This window comes from Acipenser ruthenus, chromosome 7 (assembly GCF_902713425.1).
Source record: "Acipenser ruthenus chromosome 7, fAciRut3.2 maternal haplotype, whole genome shotgun sequence".
Classification (NCBI taxonomy): Eukaryota; Metazoa; Chordata; class Actinopteri; order Acipenseriformes; family Acipenseridae; genus Acipenser; species Acipenser ruthenus.
The window spans coordinates 41888618-41914034 of NC_081195.1; the positions used below are offsets into that span (position 1 = coordinate 41888618).

A 25417-nucleotide genomic window follows, 5' to 3' on the forward strand; every position below is an offset into this window, starting at 1 on the left:
GTGTCTTCTTTTTCACATCAGAAACCTGTACTGTATATAACACAGAGAAATTCTCCTGAAATTTGTAAAAGAGTACAATTTATATTCTGATTATGTAAAACATATAGCATGTTATGCTACATCTGTCTCTGAACTTTAATTCAGGGATGCCATGCTTCATTCGTCTATTTGTTGACACACATAGATATGAAAAAATAGTACTGAAAAATTTTCCAGTGACAACATTTTAGTCCTTTAAAAAATACATTGTCTGAGAGCTTAACAAAAAACATTGGAGACAAAAAACAAATCAAAGCACACTTCCCGGGGGTTGTTGTTGTCATTGCAGGTTTATATTTGCCTGCTAAAAAGTAATTGAAAACATGGCTAATAAAGGGATTGTTTTTATGAAGTTCTTTCACTAAACAAGCTGACAGGAAAATGAGTGGAGCTATTACAGGGGTAATTGAAACATGCTGTTTTGTTCGAGACCAGAACTTTTTAAGGGTCTGTGCACCCAATAATGGTCTTTGTGTTTGCTTGTCACTTCTGGTAGAAAATTACTGTAGGCCTTGGAACATGTCTCACTGAATGGAGTGGGAATGACAAAGTGCAAGTACACTCCAGACAGACAAGGTCATAACCTTTAACAAACTTTAATGTTCCTTCTGAATTTGAATCAAGTCACTGCACTTGGATCGCAGGCATGGGAATTTCTGGCTTACAAAATATGAGAGAGGTTGTATCTTTATTTTGATTGTGTGGGTTGGCTGAAATCTGTGTAAACTGAAAAAGGAAGGAAACATTCATATTACATTTATATTTATTGCTTTGTCCTTAAGGTCACTGTTTTAAAACAGTACAGACAATCAAAAAGCGGTATGTTACAATAATAAACCTTAGATCTTCTCCTTGGAATTCACTGGTGTTTTTCAGTTGCGTAGCATCTTTCTATTTGACTTTGTCAAAGTGTCAGAAGCCATAATTGCAAGCTGTCAATGTGATTTGCTAGCTGGTTAAGTCAGAAGTTATTTGTGAATGGAAGGAAATGAGAAGATACATTTTTCTGGAAGTGCACCTGGAGGGAATACAGCAGTGGTATCTTTATTTAAGCAATATTTTGCATTTTGTGGACCAGCTAGTCTGTTAAAATTGGAGGAACCAGTCACTGAGCTGGAAATCTTTCTATTGTTTTGGTATGTTCCACTTCAGATATTTTGAAGGTTATTTATTTATTATTTTATTTTTTTTACAAAATCTAGTTTTGATTGTACTTTTAAAATTGAAATGAAAACTTAATTGTTTAGTTGACGTTTCATGAAAACGTATATATTTTTGTAAAATATCACCTCATTTTGACAGCTTAGATGAATACCAGGTTACTACACAAATATTGGTACTGCACATAATACAAGCATAATAGTAGACAGAGATCCTTCAGTATAATACAAGCTTGAAGGATCTCTATCTATTAAGACCGTCTCCCAGGTGTTTTCGAACATTTGCAGAAAACCACCTTTGGAAAGAAGCCTCTCCCAGGAGACTGAGCCCTCAGAGATGTGCAATGTATTGTGTTTAAAGCATTGGATGTTCTACAGTGGCCCAAATCACAGAAAAATTCAACACTAGACGAAGAGACACATGTATGCAGTCGGACGTGTATTGTGGACTATTATGGCCAATCTCAATTGTTTCTGGCCAGGTAGTGTAGCTATGTGCAGTATACAGTTAAACTGAATTGGTCCCACAGGGGACTGCTTTAAATAGATGGCTGTCTATTAAACATGCCTCTATTATTCACCTGTAAAAAGAAATAATCATCATATTGGTTTTGTTTTTGGCCTTTCACAAGAGATGCTTGGGTTTTGTACAGTATAGTTCATTTAGCTGTGCAAAAGAAAAGCACACAGCTGTGCGCACACAGTCAGAAACCGGACAGAAAGTCATTGTTCCTAATGATGTGGATATCCATCAATGAAGCAGGTTTTAGTGGGAAGGCCTGAGTTTCATGTGATATCTTGTTTTACAGAGGTATCCTGGTGACAACACAGTCATAAATATTTTACAGCTCTACATAAAGAGGATTTTAAATACACTAAAAGCTTATAAAACAGATTGGGTTCAGGCCTAAAATATCTATTATATATTAAGAGAACAGTGTTGTTTGTTCAGTAAAAATCTTCAAGGGTTACTTTTAAGTTTACTTAACTGGGCTCCATTTTTATTGCTGTAATAGTCATACACTTTGTGCTGTTACTGGAAACGTTTTTTGTTTTTATTTTTTTTGGGGGGGGGACAGGGGGCATGACATAAATAATTTTTTTAATTTATTTTTTGACAAGATGTCTGTGAGCATCATCGATTTATGGAAAATGTAAACTCATACATATACTATAGGATAATGGAATTTTAATTCATACACATTGTATAATACTTCCTGATGTTCATAGGTCATTTTTGATAAATTGATCCAGTACGGTATGTATGCATTTCACCATCAATAACCAACACTAACCTCTTAATAACCTCAGACCTTTAACCTAGTCTAGTGCATAGTCGAACACACTTCTGTATGGAATTCATGAAATTGTACTCTTAACTGAACAAATGTGGAGTGTTTATTTGATTTGATTATGTGTTCATGAAATCCAAATAAATATGGCTATGCTTAATGTTCCAATAATCTCTGCACATACATCATGCTACATAAACAATTTTCAAAATGTTTTTCTGATTGTGTAAAACGGTTCTCCGTGGATGATGGGCTCTAGGTCATGGGTCATCTGTGTGAGATGTTCCCCAGAATTGTATTGCAAACTTGTACACATCACTGCTGTTTGCACGGCAATCTCTCAGTGTGTTTGCATGGCCAGTAATATTCCACTGGTATTCAGAATACTGAATAATCCGAATCTATATTACGCCATTGTGGCAAAGTGCCCCGCCCCTGTGTGCATTTGTGTGTTCTGTGTATGTATGTTGCGTGCGTATGTTAATGTTGGTGTATAGATTGGTACACGGGATATAAACGGGTCTGTGTTTCACGTGTGTTTAAATTGTATATTTGTATTTAGGCACGGGATTGCACATCACGCACGTGCATTTAAAATATAATATGCGAGCACGGGGTTGCACAGAATTAATTCACGTGCTGGGATTCAAGTGAATAATTAATTAGTAATTGAATCCCAGCACAACAGTATATATAGATGCACGTTTAGTCACTCGGGAGTTGGGTGTTCGAGAGTGGAGAACGGGTGAGAGAGAAAGGAGTTAAAATAAGTGATATAATTATAAGTGTTTTGTACTCACCGTGTTTGTTTGTCTCCGTGCACCGTTTGTTAAGTGTTTTGTCTGTCTGTTTATTTTGGCTACCAGTGCCGTGTCCTGTGTTTTTGTTGTTCCAACCTTTTATTTTCTGTTCTGTTTATTAAATGCTGAACGCGATCACGCGTTCAGCCTCACCAAAACCCCATCTCTCTGTCGTTTGTGTTCCTGTGTCTGGTCTGACGCCACCCACTCCGGCCGTCTTTGTGACACGTGGTGTCCTGCGTGGGATCGACCAGGACTCAGGCCAGAGCAGGAACCGCATTTTTTTTGAAAAAAAAAAAAAAAAGTGTTGGATTACAAAAAAATATATATATAAATAAATAAAATGGGATGGAAGGAGGATAAAGAGGTGAAGGACAGGGAGGAGGAGTGCCGCCTAAGGGCAGACATCCACGGCGATCTAACAAGCCAACGCCGGGGTGCCTCCTCTGCGACCAGGATCATCTGTTCGCCAACTGTCCCTTCCGCAGTTATGGGGAGGAGCCTGAGCGTCCACAGCCCAAGTGGGAGGAGCCTGAGCGTCCACAGCCCAAGTGGGAGGAGCCTGAGCGTCCACAGCCCGAGTGGGAGGAGCCTGAGCGTCCACAGCCCGAGTGGGAGGAGCCTGAGTGTCCACAGCCCGAGTGGGAGGAGCCTGAGCGTCCACAGCCCGAGTGGGAGGAGCCTGAGCGTCCACAGCCCGAGTGGGAGGAGCCTGAGCGTCCACAGCCTGAGTGGGAGGAGCCCGAACGTCCTACGCCTGAGTGGGAGGAGCCCGAACGTCCTACGCCTGAGTGGGAGGAGCCCGAACGTCCTACGCCTGAGTGGGAGGAGCCCGAACGTCCTACGCCTGAGTGGGAGGAGCCCGAACGTCCTACGCCCAAGAGGGGGGAGTCGGTGCGTCCACAGCCCAAAAGGGAGGAGTCGGTGCGTCCACAGCCCAAAAGGGAGGAGTCGGTGCGTCCACAGCCCAAAAGGGAGGAGTCGGTGCGTCCACAGCCCAAAGAGAGGAAAGTCGGGGCTTCCACAGCCCTAGGACCCAAGCTGCCAGCAGAGGGTGAATACCTGCTGGTCCCACCTCCACCAGCAGAGGGTGAATGCCTGCTGGTTCCACCTCCACCGCAGTGGGAGGACTGCTTGCCCCTCCCACCTCCACCAGCAGAGGGTGAATACCTGCTGGTTCCACCTTCACCGCAGTGGGAGGACTGCTGGCCCCTCCCACCTCCACCAGCAGAGGGTGAATACCTGCTGGTTCCACCACCGCCAGGAGCAGAGGAGCTGGAGCTGCCTCTGCCTCCACCACCGCCAGGAGCAGAGGAGCTGGAGCTGCCTCTGCCTCCACCACCGCCAGGAGCAGAGGAGCTGGAGCTGCCTCTGCCTCCACCACCTCCAGGAGCAGAGGAGCAGGAGCTGCCTCTGCCTCCGCCACCACCACCGCAAGGAGCAGAGGAGCAGGAGCTGCCTCTGCCTCCGCCACCACCACCGCAAGGAGCAGAGGAGCAGGAGCTGCCTCTGCCTCCGCCACCACCACCGCAAGGAGCAGAGGAGCTGGAGCTGCCTCTGCCTCCACCACCGCCAGGAGCAGAGGAGCTGGAGCTGCCTCTGCCTCCGCCACCGCCCGGAGCAGAGGAGCAGGAGCTGCCTCTGCTGCCCGTACCTCCGCAGGGAGTACGGTGGCCGGAGCCCCAGAAAGGGGAGCTGCCGGCCACGAAGGGGGACGAGGTCTGGAGACCACTTTCCCCAGCAGCAGTTTCGCTGCAGGAGTTCTTGTGGCCGGAGCCCCACAGGAGGGAGCTGCCGGCTACGAAGAAGGGGGAGGTCGGGGGACCACCTGCCCCCGCAGCTTTTTCGCTGCAGGACAGGACCAACAGGCTGTCAGCCGTGCCACTACCGGCAGGGGTGCTGACAGCATGGCCAGCCATGGGCCCACTGGAGCCTCCCTTCCCAGCCCGAGACTTTGTCCTGGACTGCTGGATTTTTAAGGGGGGAGGTGGCCGTTGAGGCCATGTGTGCTGCGCACAAGGGGGGGTATATGTGGCAAAGTGCCCCGCCCCTGTGTGCATTTGTGTGTTCTGTGTATGTATGTTGCGTGCGTATGTTAATGTTGGTGTATAGATTGGTACACGGGATATAAACGGGTCTGTGTTTCACGTGTGTTTAAATTGTATATTTGTATTTAGGCACGGGATTGCACATCACGCACGTGCATTTAAAATATAATATGCGAGCACGGGGTTGCACAGAATTAATTCACGTGCTGGGATTCAAGTGAATAATTAATTAGTAATTGAATCCCAGCACAACAGTATATATAGATGCACGTTTAGTCACTCGGGAGTTGGGTGTTCGAGAGTGGAGAACGGGTGAGAGAGAAAGGAGTTAAAATAAGTGATATAATTATAAGTGTTTTGTACTCACCGTGTTTGTTTGTCTCCGTGCACCGTTTGTTAAGTGTTTTGTCTGTCTGTTTATTTTGGCTACCAGTGCCGTGTCCTGTGTTTTTGTTGTTCCAACCTTTTATTTTCTGTTCTGTTTATTAAATGCTGAACGCGATCACGCGTTCAGCCTCACCAAAACCCCATCTCTCTGTCGTTTGTGTTCCTGTGTCTGGTCTGACGCCACCCACTCCGGCCGTCTTTGTGACAGCCATGTAAACAGTTTATTCGGAATATGAAGAGGAATATTCCACCTCTGCATATTCGGAATATTGGAGATGGCATATTCCACTAGTATGCGGAATACTAGTGGAATATAAAGCCATGTAAACAGCATATTCCAACCATGACGCGTAACCCACAACAGACACACGCAGTAACAGATACTCACAGCAGTAAACATGACGGCACATGCGAGAAAACACAGCTACTTTAGGTCTGATGAGGAGACATCACTTTTATTAAGGATTTTAAAGTCATAAAACAGCTTGATGGCAAGAAACAGAGATCTGCAAAAGTGTTTAAAAGGATGGTGGAAAAAATCATGAAGGGGGATTTGAGAGAACTGTGGATCAAGTTCATCATCAATGTAAAGTTTTAAAAGCACAGTACTATAAAGCAAAAAGCAAAAAAAAAAAAAAGAACTGGGGCGAATCTATCAATTTTTTCTTACTTCAACCTTATGAATGACATACTGGGTAATCGCCCTTTGTCTTCACCGACCCGGTGTAGCATGTGAAAGTGCATCCCGTGAGATTGTGCCCTTCAGCACAGCTGCGTGCCTTTAACATGTGCGCGTCATGCCATGTAAGGGGAGACGATGGAAAAAACCTTGAGCTTTACATTTTAAAACTAGAAGAAGAAACAAGCACATATTGTACACTTTCCTCTCTGCAAGCTTTTCCCACATCTGCACTGTTTACTCATATTACAAAAGTGAAGATAAGTTTATAATAAACTAGATGTTGTATTCAATGCTTTATTAAGTGTAGCGCTGTATATAACTGGCAAGTAGCAAAAATTACAAAACAAAAAGGAAAAATGTATTTATTATGTAAGGGGTGCACTATCTAACAGCGTGGTGTGGACATCGGGTTTGAAGAAGAAAGTTACCCTCACCAGCTGACTGACGAGACTGAAGGAAAATAATTCTATCACTATGTCATCACATTGTAATATATTAGTCATCACATATATATTATTTATTTATTTATTTATTTATTTATTTAAGTGCCACTCACCAGTAGTTATCAGGGTACTGTACAGTTACAGTATAAAATGTTCTTACAATTTGAGTACAAAATAATATACAGAAAAAAAATATCAATACATGCTAGATCTGAAAATATACATCTACAATTAAAAGCATACATTTATTTATTGATTTATTTATATACAATTACAGCTCTCGATAACAGAAATTCAGGCAAATGCTCTTTGAAATAGCAACTATGCATGTGATGATGTCATTATATAGATACACACACAGTATTTGCTTTATTTATTTACTTACTATGGTTATTATTCTACTGTACATTTGTTTACTGTAGGCTGTTGACAATGTGCTTGGCTAAACAGGGGCAACTAAAAATAATAAAGATGTAAGCGTGCATGTCTGCGTGAACACATTGCACTGAATTATGACCCACAAGCATCTACACAATCTCAGAATATCAGATTCCATATCTGTAAAAACAAATAACAGAAATATACGTCCATGGAATCAAAGAATATGAAAGGAATAAGAGAATCCCTCCTGCATGTATACAGAGCATTCTGAATATTCCAGTACTCCAAAAACGTAATATTCTGAATACTTGTGCCATGTAAACGTACTGTTTGTCAAATGTACCTGTACTTTATTAGATTTTTTATAGAATTACACTTATTATTGTAAATTGAAAAAGATAGCTTATTCACACTAACGTATTTAATAATATTGAAATACATAATACCGTTTACTACTGTACATTCCATGAACTGTGCTTACAGTAGCAATTTTAAGGTCTATAGTTTTGTGAATTTAGGTTAAACAAAGCATTAGACTTTCAATAAACTGTTTCTACATCACTGACTGTTTCTTTCCTTTTAATTTCCAGATGTGGATGAATGTGCTGACAATAACGGTGGCTGCCAGCAGATCTGTGTGAACACCATGGGAAGCTATGAGTGTCTGTGCAAGCAGGGCTTTTTCCTGAGTGATAACCAGCACACCTGTATCCATCGTTCTGACGGTGAGTGTCAGTCTTTCTGTCAACAGTGGGAACTTGTTGGGGCTCCCGAGTGGAGCATCCAGTAAAGGTGCTCCGTGTGGAGTGCAGGATGCGCCATATAGTCTGGACATCGCCAGTTTGAGTCCAGGCTATTCCTTTGCCGACTGAGGGTGGGAGCTCCCAGGGGGCGGCTCCACCCGGGGGGGGGAGAGGGTAAGTCGGCCAGGGTGTCCTCGGCTCACTGCGCACCAGCAACCCCTGTGGTCTGGCCGGGCGCCTGTGGGCATGGCTGTAAGCTGCCCAGGGCTGCGTTGTCCTCCGATGCTGTAGCTCTGGGTAGCTGCATGGTGAGTCTGCAGTGTGTAAAAAAGCTGGCGGCTGACGGCACACGCTTCGGAGGACGGCATGTGTTCATTTTCGCCCCTCCCGAGTCAGCGCAGGGGTGGTAGCGGTGAGCTGAGCCCAAAAATAATTGGACATTACTAAATTGGGGAGAAAACAATAAAATGGAATGATGATAATATCACATTTATTGATGTCGTGGAACCATTCTGACACTGTACACCCTGCATCAGAAACAGTACTAGATTTCTTTAAAATCATTGCAACAAATGCCTACCCTCATTTATCTGTACAAAGCTTAGGATAAGGTCAATAAGCTTGTAGTTTGGGGTCTAGCTGAGTTACAGGATTTTTTGTGTGTGCGTGAATTTCATTCTGGTTATTTTATCGACTAATGCAGATCCAGAAACAAATGCAGACAACACCATTCATCTCACTGTGTGATGACATCATCACACTAGGGTAGGAGTGGACTAAATTCTTGTCATTTAGAGAATGTGGTTTGGGTCTGTTGTCTTGCTCTACTGCAGTATATTTTTTGTTGTTTTCCAAAAACTAGTATCCCTAGTATCTCTGGACCTATTTAATTGGCTTATGTCATTCATGCCAAACAACTTTGTTTATTTTAAACTCCATGTTGTACCGCCTCCATTTCACAATGAAATAAATTGTTGTTGACTTTTCCAAGCACATACTGGAAACAAAATAATCTGTATGCCGTTGCAGTACAATCCTCACATACCAAAAAAACATGTTGAAATAACAAATGTTGAGGACTGCCTAGCTTGAGTGCAGCCCTGAGTTCCCTGGTGTTGATACCCGGCAGACCGCTTACTATATATTACGAGAGTAGAAATCGCAGGTTATATGCCACTCTTTAAAAAAGCTATATTTGTACAATGTGATTGTGAAGGAGTTTATACTCAAGTGACCTATAATGAAGTGTTAGCTATTGTAGAACAATGGTGGGAATATAATCTGGTTTTAAGAGTTTTGCTTAATATATTTAGCTTTTAGTAATGGCAGTAGGCCAAGTAGTAAGTATTGACTTTTACAAAACCACCAGCAAGAAAATGTTCTGTGCAATATTTAGGACGTCAAAGGTGACTTTAATTAAATGCTACACTTAAGCATTTCCAATGCAAATATTCACTTCAGAGCCTTGTGCCTAATTGGCCTTCAGATGTATAAATACCCAAAGAGTAAACATAGCAGGGTGCCCAATACCCATTTTTGCAAATCTGGGTTATCTAGGGATAGGTAAGTACAAAAAGACAAAAAAGTAAAGCAAAGTACTCATAAAGAATAACAATTACTTTAAAATTAAAGAGCATCAATCAAATTGCACAAGGCTAAAATGTAGATCAATAGATGATAACCTGCAGTAGCTGGTGGATACAAAATATGAATTAGTATAATGTGGGAATCTATAGCTCTGTAAATCTCAGAAGTAAAACATTCAGTTTTAAAACATGATTTATAAAAATATGTACACAGGTTTTGGGTGCAGGTAGAATGCTTTGATGTACTGTTCTGTACTGAACTGGAATCTTAGTAATATTTTAATTGATACATATGATAATACCTTTGTAGTATGACCCCTTGTCTTTACACTTCAACATAAAAAATATTTAGGGCAGTGAATTAGTGAAGGGCCATTACACTGTAAAGTACTGTATAGTACAATTTACCTGTTTACTGTCAATGTTGCCCAACGCTTGAGTTATCGAAACGCAAATTAAGGAGGAAGCACTGAGTTAATAAAGATGGTCCTCTAATTCAGATATACAGTACAGTATTTAATCTGGAGCAGCACCTCCCACTAAAGCTGTATGGGACCACAACCAGGGATTTTGGCAGCTCTGGCAGGAGGACTTGTTGAATTGGCACAGTGATCAGTGTAATTTGTTAAACGGAAGTTGAGAGTGGGGGGTGAGCCTGGATAAACTGATTTATGTGGTGCAGAACCTCTTCTGCTGCCAGCAGGGCACAGAGCCTTACAGAGAATCAGCAGGGGTGTTGCCAGCGTGAAGAGAACCACAGTGAATACACACAACTTGCAGCTTTCACAATGTCTTTCTTTAAGTATCATGATAGTTGCAAATTGCAAGATTAACAAGAGGTTTATGATAGATTAGTGGCCATGTCCTTTGTAAAGTTGGGCTATCCCTTTTTCTTCTAGCATTTTTGCTGTAATCGTACAATATCAATTATTTTTACTTTATTCCCTTTGCTATATTTTTCATACTTCATAATTTTTTAGACTGTAATATACTTCATCAATCAGGGTTTCGGGTTTTATCTGATTTAACCTGATTTCTCTCCCCCAACTCCACCCCACCCAGACCATTATTAAAAATTAAATAATGTTGGGTTTTAGAATTAAAAATTAGGGTAATGTTGCTGCAGGGCCATGAACAAGTTATTCCCACCAACATCTTTTATTTTTTAACTTAGATTAAGCAGGTGTAAATATATAAAAAAGTGGCATTTTACAATCACACAAGCCTGATTTTACTTTAGTGAAAACATTGGCTACTATTGTTTTTTTCATTAAAAATGTGTAACTTAGGGGCTCCCGAGTGGCGCATCCAGTAAAAGCACTCGCTAGAGTGCAGGATGCGCTCTATAGCCTGGACGTCGCGAGTTCGAGTCCAGGCTATTCCACAGCCGACCGTGGACGGGATCTCCCAGGGGGCGGCGCTCAATTGGCCGAGCGTCGCCCGGGGGGAGGGAGGGTTAGGTCGGCCAGGGTGTCCTCGGCTCACCGCGCACCAGCGACCCCTGTAGTCTGGCCGGGCGCCTGCGGGCTTGCCTGTAAGCTGCCCAGAGCTGCGTTGGCCTCCGACGCTGTAGCTCTGAGGCGGCTGCACGGTTACATTTTATGAATGTTTAAACCTTAGGCATTGACATACAGCTTTGGCCAAAAGTTTTGCATCCCGCTATAGAATTAACACATTTTGTTTCATAAAGTTGAATGAAACATGCAGAATAATGTTATGTTAACATATTGAATTACATACCGCTTTGTAGTTTTCCTTAAGGACAAAAATTTACAAATGTGACATTTTCGAAATCTAACATAAAATACTGTACTACTATTATGGCTTCCGGTAGTCTTTTGCGATATAATTTGTAGGTTCTTTGATTACGTGATTATGTTCATATATTTTGTTTTATTTTTTTAATTTAATTATGTCTCAATCCTAAATTTTTAGGTGCTTCAAAACTTTTGGCCATAGCTGTATTTAAAACTGAATAAGAACAGGAACGCTTGGCAAAAATTTTAAGTTTCTAGAAATATTTGTATTTTTGCCCCAGTCGCAAAAATGTTTTGGCTATGCCAGTGCTCAGTATATCGGCTCCATTGGTATGGAGCTCAACTGTACTCTTGTTAACGTATGAGCAGTGATTGGTTGATCTCCAGTGCCTGTAATATTGTCATGAATCGGCTGTGTGAGTGTTTCAACCAATTAGCACTAAGCATTGCAATGTAAGGGCGGGTGTTTATTGTTTCAGCCTATCAGCACCAAGCATTGCCCTGCACTAGATTGTTTGCTTTCCAAAAGTCAATGTCTGAAGGCAAAACGTGAAAAACATTCTCTAGCATCCAGCACTACATTTAAAACACAGCCGAGCGAGGAATATTTTAACTGTTGACATATATATGTCAATATATCTATCAATAAACAAGCCATATTAGAACATGTAGTTATGGTTTGTGTTTGTTTAGCACTTCCCTTTGATAAGCTGCATGTAGATATGCCACTGGAACTGGTTCTGCCATTTGGTGCTACTTGTGTTTGTACTTAATAAATGCTCAGTTAGTAGATATTCTATATTTTACATTGAAACACCTTCCCACTTTTGTGGGTGTACTATTACAAAAACCGTAACTTGAAAAAGATTGAACTGTAAAAATGAGGTTTACCAGAGCTACACTTGCAGTTCTTCTTCACCTTTGCCCCCCCCCCCCCCCACACACACTATTAAATAAACTTAGGCGCCCCTGATTCACCTGCAAGTGTTAAAATGTGTTCACCCTGTATAAAAGCTAAGTAGGGCTCCCGAGTGGCGCATCCAGTAAAAGCACTCGCTAGAGTGCAGGATGCGCTCTATAGCCTGGACGTCGCTGGTTCGAGTCCAGGCTATTCCACAGCCGACCATGGACGGGAGCTCTGAGGGGGTGGCGCTCAATTGGCCGAGCGTCGCCCGGGGGGAGGGAGGGTTAGGTCGGCCAGGGTGTCCTCGGCTCACCGCGCACCAGCGACCCCTGTAGTCTGGCCGGGCACCTGCAGGCTTGCCTGTAAGCTGCCCAGAGCTGCATTGTCCTCCGAAGCTGTAGCTCTGAGGCGGCTGCACGGTGAGTCTGCAGAGTGTAAAGAAGCGGACGGCTGATGGCACACGCTTCGGAGGACAGCGTGTGTTCATCTTCGCCGCTCCCGAGTCAGCGCAGGGGTGGTAGTGGTGAGCTGAGCATAATAAAATAATTGGGAATTTCAAATTGGGGAGAAAATAATAAAAACTTATTGGCAACGACTAAATTTTTTATAAAAAAAAAAATAAAATAAAAAAATAAATAAAAGCTAAGTAAACTTTTGATTAATGCATTCAAGTTAAACAATAACTAAAACAAATCTATGAACTGTGCTAATAAATATTTTAACAGAATTTCATTGCACCGCTTTGTTTTTAAGGCATGTGTCACTCACTGACCTGGAAATGAAGAGTGCACAGAAAGGTCGATCCATTTTATTAGGTTTATTTTAAATAAACTGTAAATTTGGGTACACCCTCACTGGGGTTTAAAAGACTGAACAGTCTGTGTAATTTTCTCCTATAGCATTGTCGTGTCTTAAATACTGTCTTCTGTCGTGTAGTGACAGGACTGATTAAATCTCCTCCAAAAACATTTCAGCTGTCATTTCTATTAACGCTAGAAACTTTCGGGAGAAAATACACAACAAGCTCCCTTGGAGGATAATACAACATGTTAGCTGAAAGCTTTATTTGGTTTCTGCTTTGTTTATGGTTCACTTCCCTGGGCAACCATTGCTTTTCACCTAAGGTTTGACCAATTGCTCAAGCTCCCAAGATGCACATGTTCTATCGGAACGCTGCCTTGAATGAGGATGACAATCTTCCCAGTCAGGTTTGGCAGTATGGCAACTCAGGATTTCAGGCTTTGTTGAAATAGTAAAGTAGGGCTTTTTAAACATTAGCGTGTTAGTAGCTTTGTGGCCAGAGCAGAAACAGTGCAGAGGGGATCTGGACCTTGCCCACTCATTCAGCCCAGCTAAAATACAATAGTTAATAATTAAGCATGGCAAATCTGCTAGAAAGACTGAAATATTTAGATTGGAACTTTTTTTTTTTTTTTTTTTTTTTAAACAAATCTTGTTCACTTTGTTTAGGTTTAATACTGTATTTACTTGTAAAAATTTTGCCCCTTATTTTAAGATCAAAATTTCTGTTAAAAATTTGGATTCGAAAAATATGGTATAAGTATATAGAAACATCTTCAAAGACAAAATGACCCTTTTGTACCATGTATTTGTCTCTGGACAAAGGCATATCAAGTGGTCTCTGCATTATCTATAGGCATTCTTATAGATTAGATTTACAGTAAACTGTACTGTAGCAAAAAGCAGCATCTGTTGCTGTAATTTACTTTATGTTTGTTGAGAATTCCTTTTTGCATGTTTTCTTGCAATAAACAGACAGACAAAAGGAATAATTTGGTGCAATTTCATCCAGGGAAGAGCTATTGACTTTACAGTACATTTGATCATTAAATTGAATTTAAAAAAAGATATTGTCACATTCAGACTGGCTTCTTGAAAACAAAAAAAGAAAATGCAGACTTGCACTGATTTATAGTTGAAATGAGGACAGCAAAATAGGTTGCCCTTTACTGAAGAAAGAGCTATATATATTCAGAACAATTACCACAGTTCTCCTACAGCCCATCCGTTAGGAAATAGGACCTATGGGAGCCTGTGCGTCTCTCCCTTCTGGTTGATAGATAACTGGAATGCAGCGGCTCTTCTGTGACTTTCTGATCACACTGCTGCTATTTCTTTAGTGCTAACCATAGCCCAAAGCTATACAGGAATCTAATTACCTATTGCTGGATAAAGTCTCCTTGAATATATGAACATTTGTTTCTTTTGCAAGTTGTCAGGCTATAATTATATTGTTAAATCATGTCTTGCTGTCATTCCAGAGGGCTTAGCCCCTTAAAAAAAAAAAAAAAAAGACCTGGGAAATGGTAACGTGAAAGACACATCATCCAAACGTGTTTAATGCAGTGAATTCATTTACTTCATGGTACATGAAAGCATAATACAGTAAATATAATAATCAAAATTCAAGATAACTAGTTTCTTGCTTTACAAATATCCCAAAAAGCTAAATACTATTGTTACATTTGCAGACTATTACTGCATAGTAATACCATACTGCAATGCCAGGCAAGTTTAATAACATAAAGAAGCAGATAAGTGGTAATATATATATATATATTTCACTGTGATACAAACAACAGAAGATTCAGCAATGGTAATGTAATGCGTTTTTTTATTAACACTAGAGGGTGTTCTGACTGTATCCCTTTAAAACATATTCCATGAAATCTATACTTCTACATCCCTCCAAAATCAAAGAGGCCCAGAATGTCTAGTCCAAGAATTACAGGGTTAATATTTACCTTTTGTATTTAAAATCTCACTCAAATATCCTGCTGCTAAAGGGATCTCGATTAAAAGGCACAGCGTAGTAAAGCGCAGTGTTAAAAAAGCTTAAGATACTTCTCAACTCATCTTTTTGGCATGAGTGCCTGGAGAGGTTATTTTAAAAGTTTACAAACTAAGCTGTCCAAAAATGCAGTGCAACATTTTATTTATTTTTAAAGCCTGGTCACTTTACTAAAGGTGTTACTAGTATACTGTAAATATAAAACAGTGTGGGGGTTAGCCCTAGACTTCAGTTAGCTTAAGATAATATTCCAGTGTCTATACTACAAAATTTTGCAGACGTGTTTTTGTAGCCTATGGATACCTCTGCACCCTGGACAGGTGTTGGTAGACATCAACTTGTGCAATTTTTAAAATGTTACACAAGTGTTGTGCATCACCACATGTCCTATATTTGAGATCTAAAGAGGGTGAGAAATAAATGATGTTACTGTAAAAATGGAACAACATTTTCAGAAAAAAAGAGCAGGTGTAACAACAGAAAAACGTGGTCATTCAAATTAAACTCAAATGGCCATAATATGTCAAAGATAAACCTTTAACCATTGAAGCTCTGTAGTCAAGAGGTAAGTCTGTGTCTTATGCTGATGTCAGTATTATTAACGCATTAGCCGCTAAGAAGAGAGTCATTGCAATATAAAAAATATTATTTTTCAGTGAACATTGGTTTTGATCAGCCCTTTGATTTTGGTTAACAAATATTTTTAGGCTAAAGTTGACTTTGGTGAATGGAAATGGGTATGTGTGTGTGTGTGTGATGGATTTGCTGTAAAAGAAGCCTGCTCAAATAACAAAATATAAATTAAACAGAAATAGCTAGAAGTACAGATATAATGAGCCAAATCAAAACAAAAACTGCTGAAAAGCTTAAAACAAACACTGTGTTTTCTCTCAAACTGATTTGTATATTGCAATACATTCTGAATACATAAGTCATGCTTTGTGAATAGGGAAAGGGTGAGATGGTCAAAGTCACTTGGCTACTGCATGTTTTACAGCTGGATGCCACGATCTTATAAATGTTCCACATTTAAACTCATTTCCTGTCATGGCTGTTTCTTGTGGTCGTGGGCTGTACATTACTTCAGCACTTAGCTGGATGGCCCAATAGCACTGTCAAGTAAGTGGGAAGCTGAGGCTTCAACACCCTCTTTTCCCACTGCTATCATTGAGTTTTGACATGCCAGGTATCTGCCCATACGATGAATCTTGGTAGCCTACAGCTCATTAAAGAAACCAGCAGAGGCATTTGCTGTCATGAAATTTTGAACGGCAATCGTCATTTTGTTTTCGGTTAGTTTCTATAAAAACGAAAGGGTTAATCAGTGCCAGTACTTGCCTGCTCCATCTGATTTTCAACAGGCTACAGCCAAGGTTACCTTAAATGAGTTGAAGCACCACTAGCCTTGTGTGATCTCCATTCCCCCGGGCTCTCTCTTCACCCCTTCTGTTTAATACTTCTCATTAGACCAGCTTAATGCTCAGCGCATAGTAAATTGAACTCCACTTAAGTGAAGTCATTGAAGAGGGGGAGGGATAACATTTTAACTGGAGCAACAAAAATGCAGGTCGTTTTTTTAAGAAAAGACCTGATTGAAATTCATGGCTCAGTACCTATAGCATTGTGGATTTTAGTAAGAGGGGAAGAATGACAGATTTCAATTAAAATGGCATTTGCAAAAGGGGGGAGGGGAGAGAAGAAGAGCATTCATATTAACCGCCTTTTAAAATATAAGCTTCCCTTTACACTTCAGCTTGTGTGATGGAATTAATGAGTTACATGGTTTTACTAAACCGATCATTCGTTTTATCCACTTGTGCATACTTTTAACTGTGTTTTTAAGCAACAAAGTCTCCTTGCTTGGTGTGAAGTAGAGGAATTTGCTGGGCTGAAGTATCTGTAATATTAGTGAGTTTCCGAATCACGTTCCACTAACTGGAAAACATACAAAGCCTCTCCAGGTCAACTTTATGTATACCTTTGAGTGTGAAGCTGTTGTCCATTGCGTGTCTGCAATGTTGTCGAAATACTACCTAGCATTAAATGAAGGAAGTAACTTAAGAAAAAAATGATTTTACGTTTCCTCAACCCACAGCTACACATACTGTAAATTGACTGCCTTGTAGTGACATTTTCAACTCCAAACATGGAACTTGAAGGTCCAGCTTTGCCCACATGGTCTTGAACACCAATACACAACCAAAAGCACATTGCTTTGCATCAACTCTGATAAAGCAGAATCAGAAGAAGTAGTACAATAAATGATTAGCTTAATACCAACAATGGGGGGTTAGTGGTTCAGTAAAGAGGTATGGAGATTTTAATTGAACAGAATAGGGAAGCCTACATTGTATGTGCTCTGTGGTCTTGAAAGCTAGTGTATATATTTTTTGCCTTGTCTTTACTATTTTAAAATCAAATGAATAAAATAAGAAATAAATTAGATCATTAATCATCATTGGATCAAAAGTTACTTCATAGATGTTGTGTTTTGCATTTCTTCACACCTTTTAAACATGCCCTTAACTCTAGCGTGTGGAAGCGACAGCGTGGGAGAAGTACAGTCGTGGATAAGTACAGCGCAGTTTGAAAGCAGGTTGACAGCTGCAGAAGCTAAACTTCCAAAAAATAAATAAATAAATAAATAAATAAATAAATAAATAATAAAAAAACAATGGTCTTCAAGCCAGTAATCTGTGACAACTGCATGATGTGGGAAATCCGAGAAAACCCAAAGGAGCTCAACCAAGTTTGTGTAAAGTGCCGCACAGAAAAAGGATGGCTGTTTTTTTAAAAATGTAGTACTAGAGGCGCAAAACAATTACATCCCAAAAGTAGACAAATCTAAATCTAAAACAAAATGGCCAAAATGGTTTAATAGATCAATTAAAAAAAAAAATATTCAGCAAAAAAAGGCACTTTACAGAGCGTTTAAAAGGGACCAAAAACAAAGTACACAGAAAGAGTACTGCAAACGCAAGTCAAAAAGAAAGTTAGAAAGGCCAAGAGAGAGATAGAAATCAATATTGCTAAGGGGGCTAAAACCAATTCCAAAATGTTTTTCCAATATTATAACAGCAAGAGAACATTCAAAGAGGAGGTTAAATGTCTAAGAGACACAAATGGCAAAATCACAGATGAAGAAAAAAAAAAGCAAATATATTAAATGATTACTTTTCACAGGTTTTTACAAAGGAGGACACGGACAACATGCCCCACATGTCAACCTGTTCCTATCCAATTTTAAATAACTTTAGCATAACAGAGGCAGAAGTGTTAAAGGAACTACGAGCTCTTAAAATAAACAAATCCCCTGGGCCGAATGAGAACCTCCCAATAGTACTCAAAGAAATGAAAGAAGTTATTTACAAACCACTAACCAAGATCATGCAACAGTCTCTTGACAAAGAGGTGTACCGACAGACTGGAAAATTGCAAACGTAATACCGATCCACAAAAAGGGAGACAAAACCGAACCAGGTAACTACAAACCAATAAGTCTGACTTCTATTATATGTAAACTTATAGAAACTATAATAAGATCTAAAATGGAAAATTACCTATATGGTAACAATATCCTGGGAGACAGTTAGCATGGTTTTAGGAAAGGGAGATCGTGTCTAACTAACCTGCTTGACTTTTTTGAGGATGCAGCATTGACAATGGATAATTGCAAAGCATACCACATGGTTTATTTAGATTTCCAGAAAGCTTTTGACAAAGTCCCGCCTAAAAGATTAATTCTCAAACTGAATGCAGTAGGGATTCATGGAAATGCATGCACATGGATTAGGGAATGGTTAACATGTAGAAAACAGAATGTACTGATTAGAGGAGAAACCTCAACATGGAGCGAGGTAACCAGTGGTGTACCACAGGGATCATTATTAGGTCCTCTGCTATTCCTAATCTACATTAATGATTTAGATTCTGGTATAGTAAGCAAACTCGTTAAATTTGCAGACGACACAAAAATAGGAGGAGTGGCAAACACTGTTGAAGCAGCAAAGGTCAATCAAAATGATCTAGACAGCATTCAGAATTGGGCAGACACATGGCAAATGACATTTAATAGAGAAAAGTGTAAAGTATTGCATGCAGGCAATAAAAATGTGCATTATAAATATCATATGGGAGATACTGAAATTGAAGAAGGGAACTATGAAAAAGACCTAGGAGTTTATGTTGACTCAGAAATGTCTTCATCTAGACAATGTGGGGAAGCTATAAAAAGGCCAACAAGATGCTCGGATATATTGTGAGAAGCGTTGAATTTAAATCAAGGGAAGTAATGTTAAAACTTTACAACGCATTAGTACAGTGCCTTGCACAAGTATTCACCCCCCTTGGACTTTTACACATTTTGTAGTGTTACAACCTAGAATTAAAATGGATTTAATTGGGATTTTTACCATTTGATTTACACAACATACTTAACACTTTGAAGGTGCAAAATATTTTTTATTGTGACAAGTTAATTAAACAAAAAAAAGACATTTGTTGGTTGCATAAGTATTCGCCCCCTTAGGTCTATACTTGGTAGAAGCACCTTTGGCAGCAATTATAGCTGTGAGTCTTTTTGGGTAAGTTTCTACCAGCTTTGCACATCTGGATCCTGAAATTTTTGCCCATTCTTCTTGGCAAAATTGCTCAAGCTCTGTCAAGTTGGATGGGGACCGTTGGTGAACAGCAATTTTCAAGTCTTGTCACAGATTCTCAATCGGATTGAGGTCTGGGCTTTGACTGGGCCATTCTAAGACATTCAGGTTCTTGTTTTTAAACCACTCCAGTGTAGCTTTGGCTGTGTGTTTAAGGTCATTGTCCTGCTGGAAGGTGAACCTCCGCCCCAGTCCCAGGTCTCTTGCAGACTGAAACAGGTTTTACTCTAGAATTTCCCTGTATTTGGCTCCATCCATCTAGCCCTCAATCCTGACCAGTTTCCCGGTCCCTGCCGATGAAAAGCATCCCCATAACATGCTGCCACCACCATGCTTCACCGTGGGGATGGTGTTCTCAGGGTGATGAGCAGTCTTGGCTTTGCGCTCAGGCCAAAAAGTTCAATTTTGGTCTCATCAAACCAGAGAACCTTTTTCCACATGTTTGCTGTGTCTTCCACATGCCTTTTGGCAAAATCCAAACGGGATTTGATATGGGTTTTTTTCAGCAATGGCTTTCTTCTCGCCACTCTTCCATAAAGCCCAGCTTTGTGGAGCGTCCGGGTTATAGTTGTCCCATGGACGGTTTCTCCCATCTCAGCTGTGGATCTCTCCAGCTCCTTCAGAGTTACCATTGGCCTCTTGGTTTCTTCTCTGACTAATGCCCTCCTTACCTGGTCACTGAGTTTTGGTGGGCTGCCTTCTCTAAGCAGAGTCGCGGTTGTGCCATATTCTTTCCATTTTTTAATAATGGATTTAACGGTGCTCCGGGGGATGTTCAAAGTTTGGGATATTTTTTTATAACCCAACCCTGATTGGTGCTTCTCCAGAACTTTATCCCGGACTTGTTTTGATAGCTCCTTGGTCTTCATGATGCTGTTTGTTTAGATATGCTCTCTAACAAACTCTGGGGCCTTCCAGAAACAGGTGTATTTAATCTGAGATCATGTGACACTTTAATTCACACAGGTGGACTCCATTCAACTAATTATGTGACTTCTGAAGGCAATTGTTTGCACCATAGCTTATTTAGGAGTGTCACAGCAAAGGGAGTGAATACTTATGCAATCAAGATTTTTCAGTTTTTAATTTGTAAATAATTTTGAAAAATATGTAGATTTTTTCCCCCACTTCGACATTATGGACTATTTTGTGTAGATCAGTGACAAAAAAACCTAATTAAATCCATTTTAATTCCAGGTTGTAACACTACAAAATGTGGAAAAGTCCAAGGGGGGTGAATACTTATGCAAGGCACTGTAAGACCTCACCTAGAATACTGTGTTCAGTTCTGGTCACCTTGTTACAAAAAGGATATTGCTGCTCTAGAAAGAGTGCAAAGAAGAGCAACCAGAATTATCCCGGGTTTAAAAGGCATGTCATATGCAGACAGGCTAAAGGAATTGAATCTATTCAGTCTTGAACAAAGAAGACTACGCGGCGATCTGATTCAAACATTCAAAATCCTAAAAGGTATAGACAATGTCGACCCAGGGGACTTTTTTGACCTGAAAAAAGAAACAAGGACCAGGGGTCACAAATGGAGATTAGATAAAGGGGCATTCAGAACAGAAAATAGGAGGCACTTTTTTACACAGAGAATTGTGAGGGTCTGGAACCAACTCCCCAGTAATGTTGTTGAAGCTGACACTCTGGGATCCTTCAAGAAGCTGCTTGATGAGATTTTGGGATCAGTAAGCTAGTAACAACCAAATGAGCAAGATGGGCTGAATGGCCTCCTCTCGTTTGTAAACTTTCTTATGTTCTTATGTTCTAGAAGCCCCGCGGCAGTCATTTTGGCGGTTTTTGGTTTTAAAATGTAATAATCTCCAGTCGTGTAACACATATGGGGCTGTGCGTTCGTGTACCTTTCTGTCCATATGTATTAAATATTCTCACAAAGCATGAAACACGGGAGTGCAGAAATAAAGGAGATATATTACATTATACCTAAAAGCCCCGGGAGCAGTCACATTGACGGCCACACAGAAAACAACTGTATTTTGATTATACAGAGCAGTATTCTACTTTACTATTTTTATTTACCAGTCCGCAATGTGTTTAACTGTAATCAGATTAGTCTCTACTCTCTGCCTGAGTGAATGACTGACAGTCTATTGTTTTCGATCAGCCTTTTGAAAGCTGGCGCCTGCTTGCCAGCTGCGCTGCTTTGGTCAGTCAATTAGCATTGAGACAAGTGAAAATAAATACCAGAGGCCATGGAGTTTTACAAAGCAAAAAAATATGGAGTTGATGTTTTGGAACAGATGGCACAGAAGTATTCTGTGAAAGCTGGCTCCCGACGGTGGTCTGTTCAGGTGTTTTACAATGTATTGGACCTAGCAGCCATCAACTCCTGGGTACTTTACAAAGAATGCATGGAGAAGAATTTACCAAGGAGAGAATATATTTTACAGTTAGCACCGGAACTTCGCAAGAAGCATTTGGAACAGAGGGAGACTGCCAAGCGTGTACCCAGCATGTATGTCTGTTCAGATGTTTATTTACTTACATTTTCTTGTTTTGATTTGTAAAATAAATGTTCATATATATATGCATAAAAATATGCTTCGGTTGTTCAGATGTTTATGTGACGTACTCAATAAAAATTTTTTTTTAAAAAAAACCGAATTACATCTGACTGTTTCTGCTTTCGTTATACTATTTACAGTGTTTTGAATACAGCCGTCAAAAAGACTGCTGCGGGGCTTCTATGAGTATATCTCCGGTCCTTCTAGTCTTTTTTTTTTTATTGATTCCTACTAGTACTAGCTTTTGTAAATATTTTGTAGCAGCATGATTAAGAAAAAATAATTAAAGAACTAAATGTTAGCAGTCTCCTCTTGCTTGCAAATATGTTGTTTACAGTATGCCCTTTTTACTGACAGAAGTTTTTGATGAGGTGCTCATCGGTAAATCACTGAAATGAGCTTCCTAATGACTTGTGAGTTCATTTAGACCTATAATACACGTACACTACAATCAGCAGCATTAAGGTGGAAGAAATAAATATTTATGGTCCACCTGCTGTGTTGGTTTACAAGCTTGGATTTAGTATTTTAAACATGTTTTATGTAATGTGTTTCAATACAAGAAAAAACCTTCCAACCAGTGTCTGTCAATCCCTGGAGCCACAAGGTCTCTGAACCACTGCATTAAGGCAGTTTCTGCTCACAGCTAAGGGGGATATATGTGGAGTGAATTGATATAACAGATTTTAGCTTGAAGAACATATTGATCCACATTCCTGGCTAGTCCAACAAAAGTGGGAAATAAATAGTTCTTGGCTGTAAAAGGAAACAAATGGCAGCTTTTGAAACCTTTAACGTCTAACTATTATAGATTTGTACAGCATGTAGTTTGGTGAATACTGGAGCACAATGGGGAAAGAATCGTTATTTAACTGATTAACTAAGCTTAGTTAAACAGCAGCCTCTTAATTACTAATCCACTGTAATGTTGGCTGCATTTTTACCTAGCTCTTTCATGATCTCATTCTCCTCTCAGGAGGCTGAGGCTGGCTGCAAACACCAATGATCTGACAGAAGTGCTGCGCTTGGTATTTCTCTGCTCAATTTGAACATTTTTGCTCATTTGGTGAGATGAGGATTAAGGCTTTTTGGCCTTGTGCCTGTTCAGTCTTGTGGTCCTTGCAAAACATTAAGGATCACCTCATCTTCAAGAAAAAGGAGACTAAAGGGAGCTGGAAAAATGTCATTTTTTACATTAACTGGGTTTGACATTGTTTTGAATTCATGAAAGAAAAACATTGGTTTAATATGCATGGTTTAACATCAAAACAATGGTAAATGACTTTACATTTATCTAGGCAGATAGGTATTTCAAATTGTCAGATTTAACACATTTAACAGAGGCCCCTACCTAACCCTGTCAGCTTCCTTGTATATTTTGGATGCTCCTGCCTTTCTGTATTTTTCAGTGAATAAACACATTTTAACACCCAAGTTCTTAATTGGAATATAGGGCCCCCTAAAGGTAAATTTCATCTAGGCTTTAAATATATACTCAGGAAAATCTCTGTACTGGTGGAAAAGTGACTAAAGCTAAGTCTGTTTTGGACAGGGCACCATTTTGGGGAAATCACAGCCCATTTTCAACAAGTTTTGCAAACAGGCTGATTTTTAGATTTCAGAACCTATACCACACAGTGCCATTTAAAAATGTGAAATGTAGTAGAAAAAAGAGAGGTAAGGAAGAGTTTTCTGGGTGTGGGTCAGTTATCCCCCAGTAGTCTGTAAGAATCTCCTAGTCCTTGAATACATTGAATTTTACAATTGAGATGGCACAGTTATAGATGCATTGTCATTTTGTTTTAATTTAGGCCTAGGGGCTGGACCAAATCAAAGTTAGAACTTAGCGAACGAGGATGCGAAAGCATTCGAGGTAACAAAACACAAGAAAAATTCCAAGTGAAATCTCGTGGAACCAAACAAGCCCTTTTCACCCTTCAAAAAGCAGCTATTGAGAAGGGGGAGTGGTTTGCTATCGCCCGACCAAATCTACTCAATTCCAGCTATAAATCACTTTCGCAGGACCGGATTTTATAGCCAACTTCAAACTTGTTGAAAGCTATTGCGTATTAAGCAAATAGTAAAAAAAATAACACTAAACATCCTGAACAGTACATGCCTCAAGACCTGATGTCATATATCGAACACTTGCACACAACACTTAATAATTTAAAATGAATAATTTACAGTATCAAATATTAGTATATGTATTATTGTTGCACCCTTAAACGAAACATGCTTTAGCCTCCTTTTTTTGCCACAGTTCAAGTTAAATGTTTAATAAAGCAGTACGTATTATTTCTTTAATACGTACAAACAATAAACTTTTTTCTACTCACGGAGAGGTTTGCTTGAAGCAGTGTCTTTTTCAGTGATGGTAAAGCTTTTTAGATATATTTTCTTTTATTTCTTATCTTTGTAGTAAGCTACAACTACAGACGGTACAATTTTTTTAAGTCCATGGACATATTCACACGTCATTTGTGACGTCACCTACCTCTGTTCAAATTATTAATTTCTTAAAGGCACAGTGCTCCATTACATTGAACTTCAATCAAACTCAAGGCTAACAAATGTAAACAAACTAGAATACTAATAAAGAACATATGAATGTTTTAACCACTTTAAAGATATTAACTTTTCGTTTTAAACATTTGTTTACTCTTGTAAAGTACTTCAACATGCTGGCCTACACAGAAACATTATGAAGCCCAAATTCTTGGCATGTAAGAACAAGCCCACCGTTCCAGTACAAGGGAACACATTTTGGCTACACCATGTCAGCATGCCAAGCGGTCCCCTCGAAACATATAAATCCGTTTAGATAACAAAATTACTTAATACCTATAAAGGTCATCTCAGAAGCATAAAGATGTTTTTTTAATTTGCTTTGGGTTTTTGACAGAAGAAATAATAATAATAATAATAATAATAATAATAATAATAATAATAATACAACTACCCGACTCTGCCCGTTTAAAAAAATTTAAAAAAATCTGCTATCAACTTTTTTTATTTTTCATGGCACTGGATAGCATTTCATTTGACTTATTGTATATAATATGTACCGATAAATATTTGTGTGTGTTTCCTGTCCTGTTGGAGCTAAAGACGGTTGTGTTCTTCCCTGGAGGAGGACATACAAGGAAACCACTACTTAAATGTTGGTTTTACCATCAAAAGTTTATGAAGAATTT

At 39.7% G+C, this 25417-nt stretch overlaps 1 protein-coding gene across 4 annotated transcripts in view; it reads left to right on the forward strand.

Annotated features, from left to right (window-relative positions):
• LOC117415194 (signal peptide, CUB and EGF-like domain-containing protein 1) overlaps window positions 1-25417 on the forward strand; it is a 132883-nt gene that overhangs the window by 31467 nt on the left and 75999 nt on the right. For all 4 annotated transcript variants that reach the window (XM_034025220.3, XM_059026965.1, XM_034025222.3 and 1 more), the window contains exon 4: window positions 7823-7957. In XM_034025220.3, coding sequence (XP_033881111.1) covers window positions 7823-7957 — 135 coding nt within the window. The remainder of the gene's footprint in view (window positions 1-7822; window positions 7958-25417) is intronic.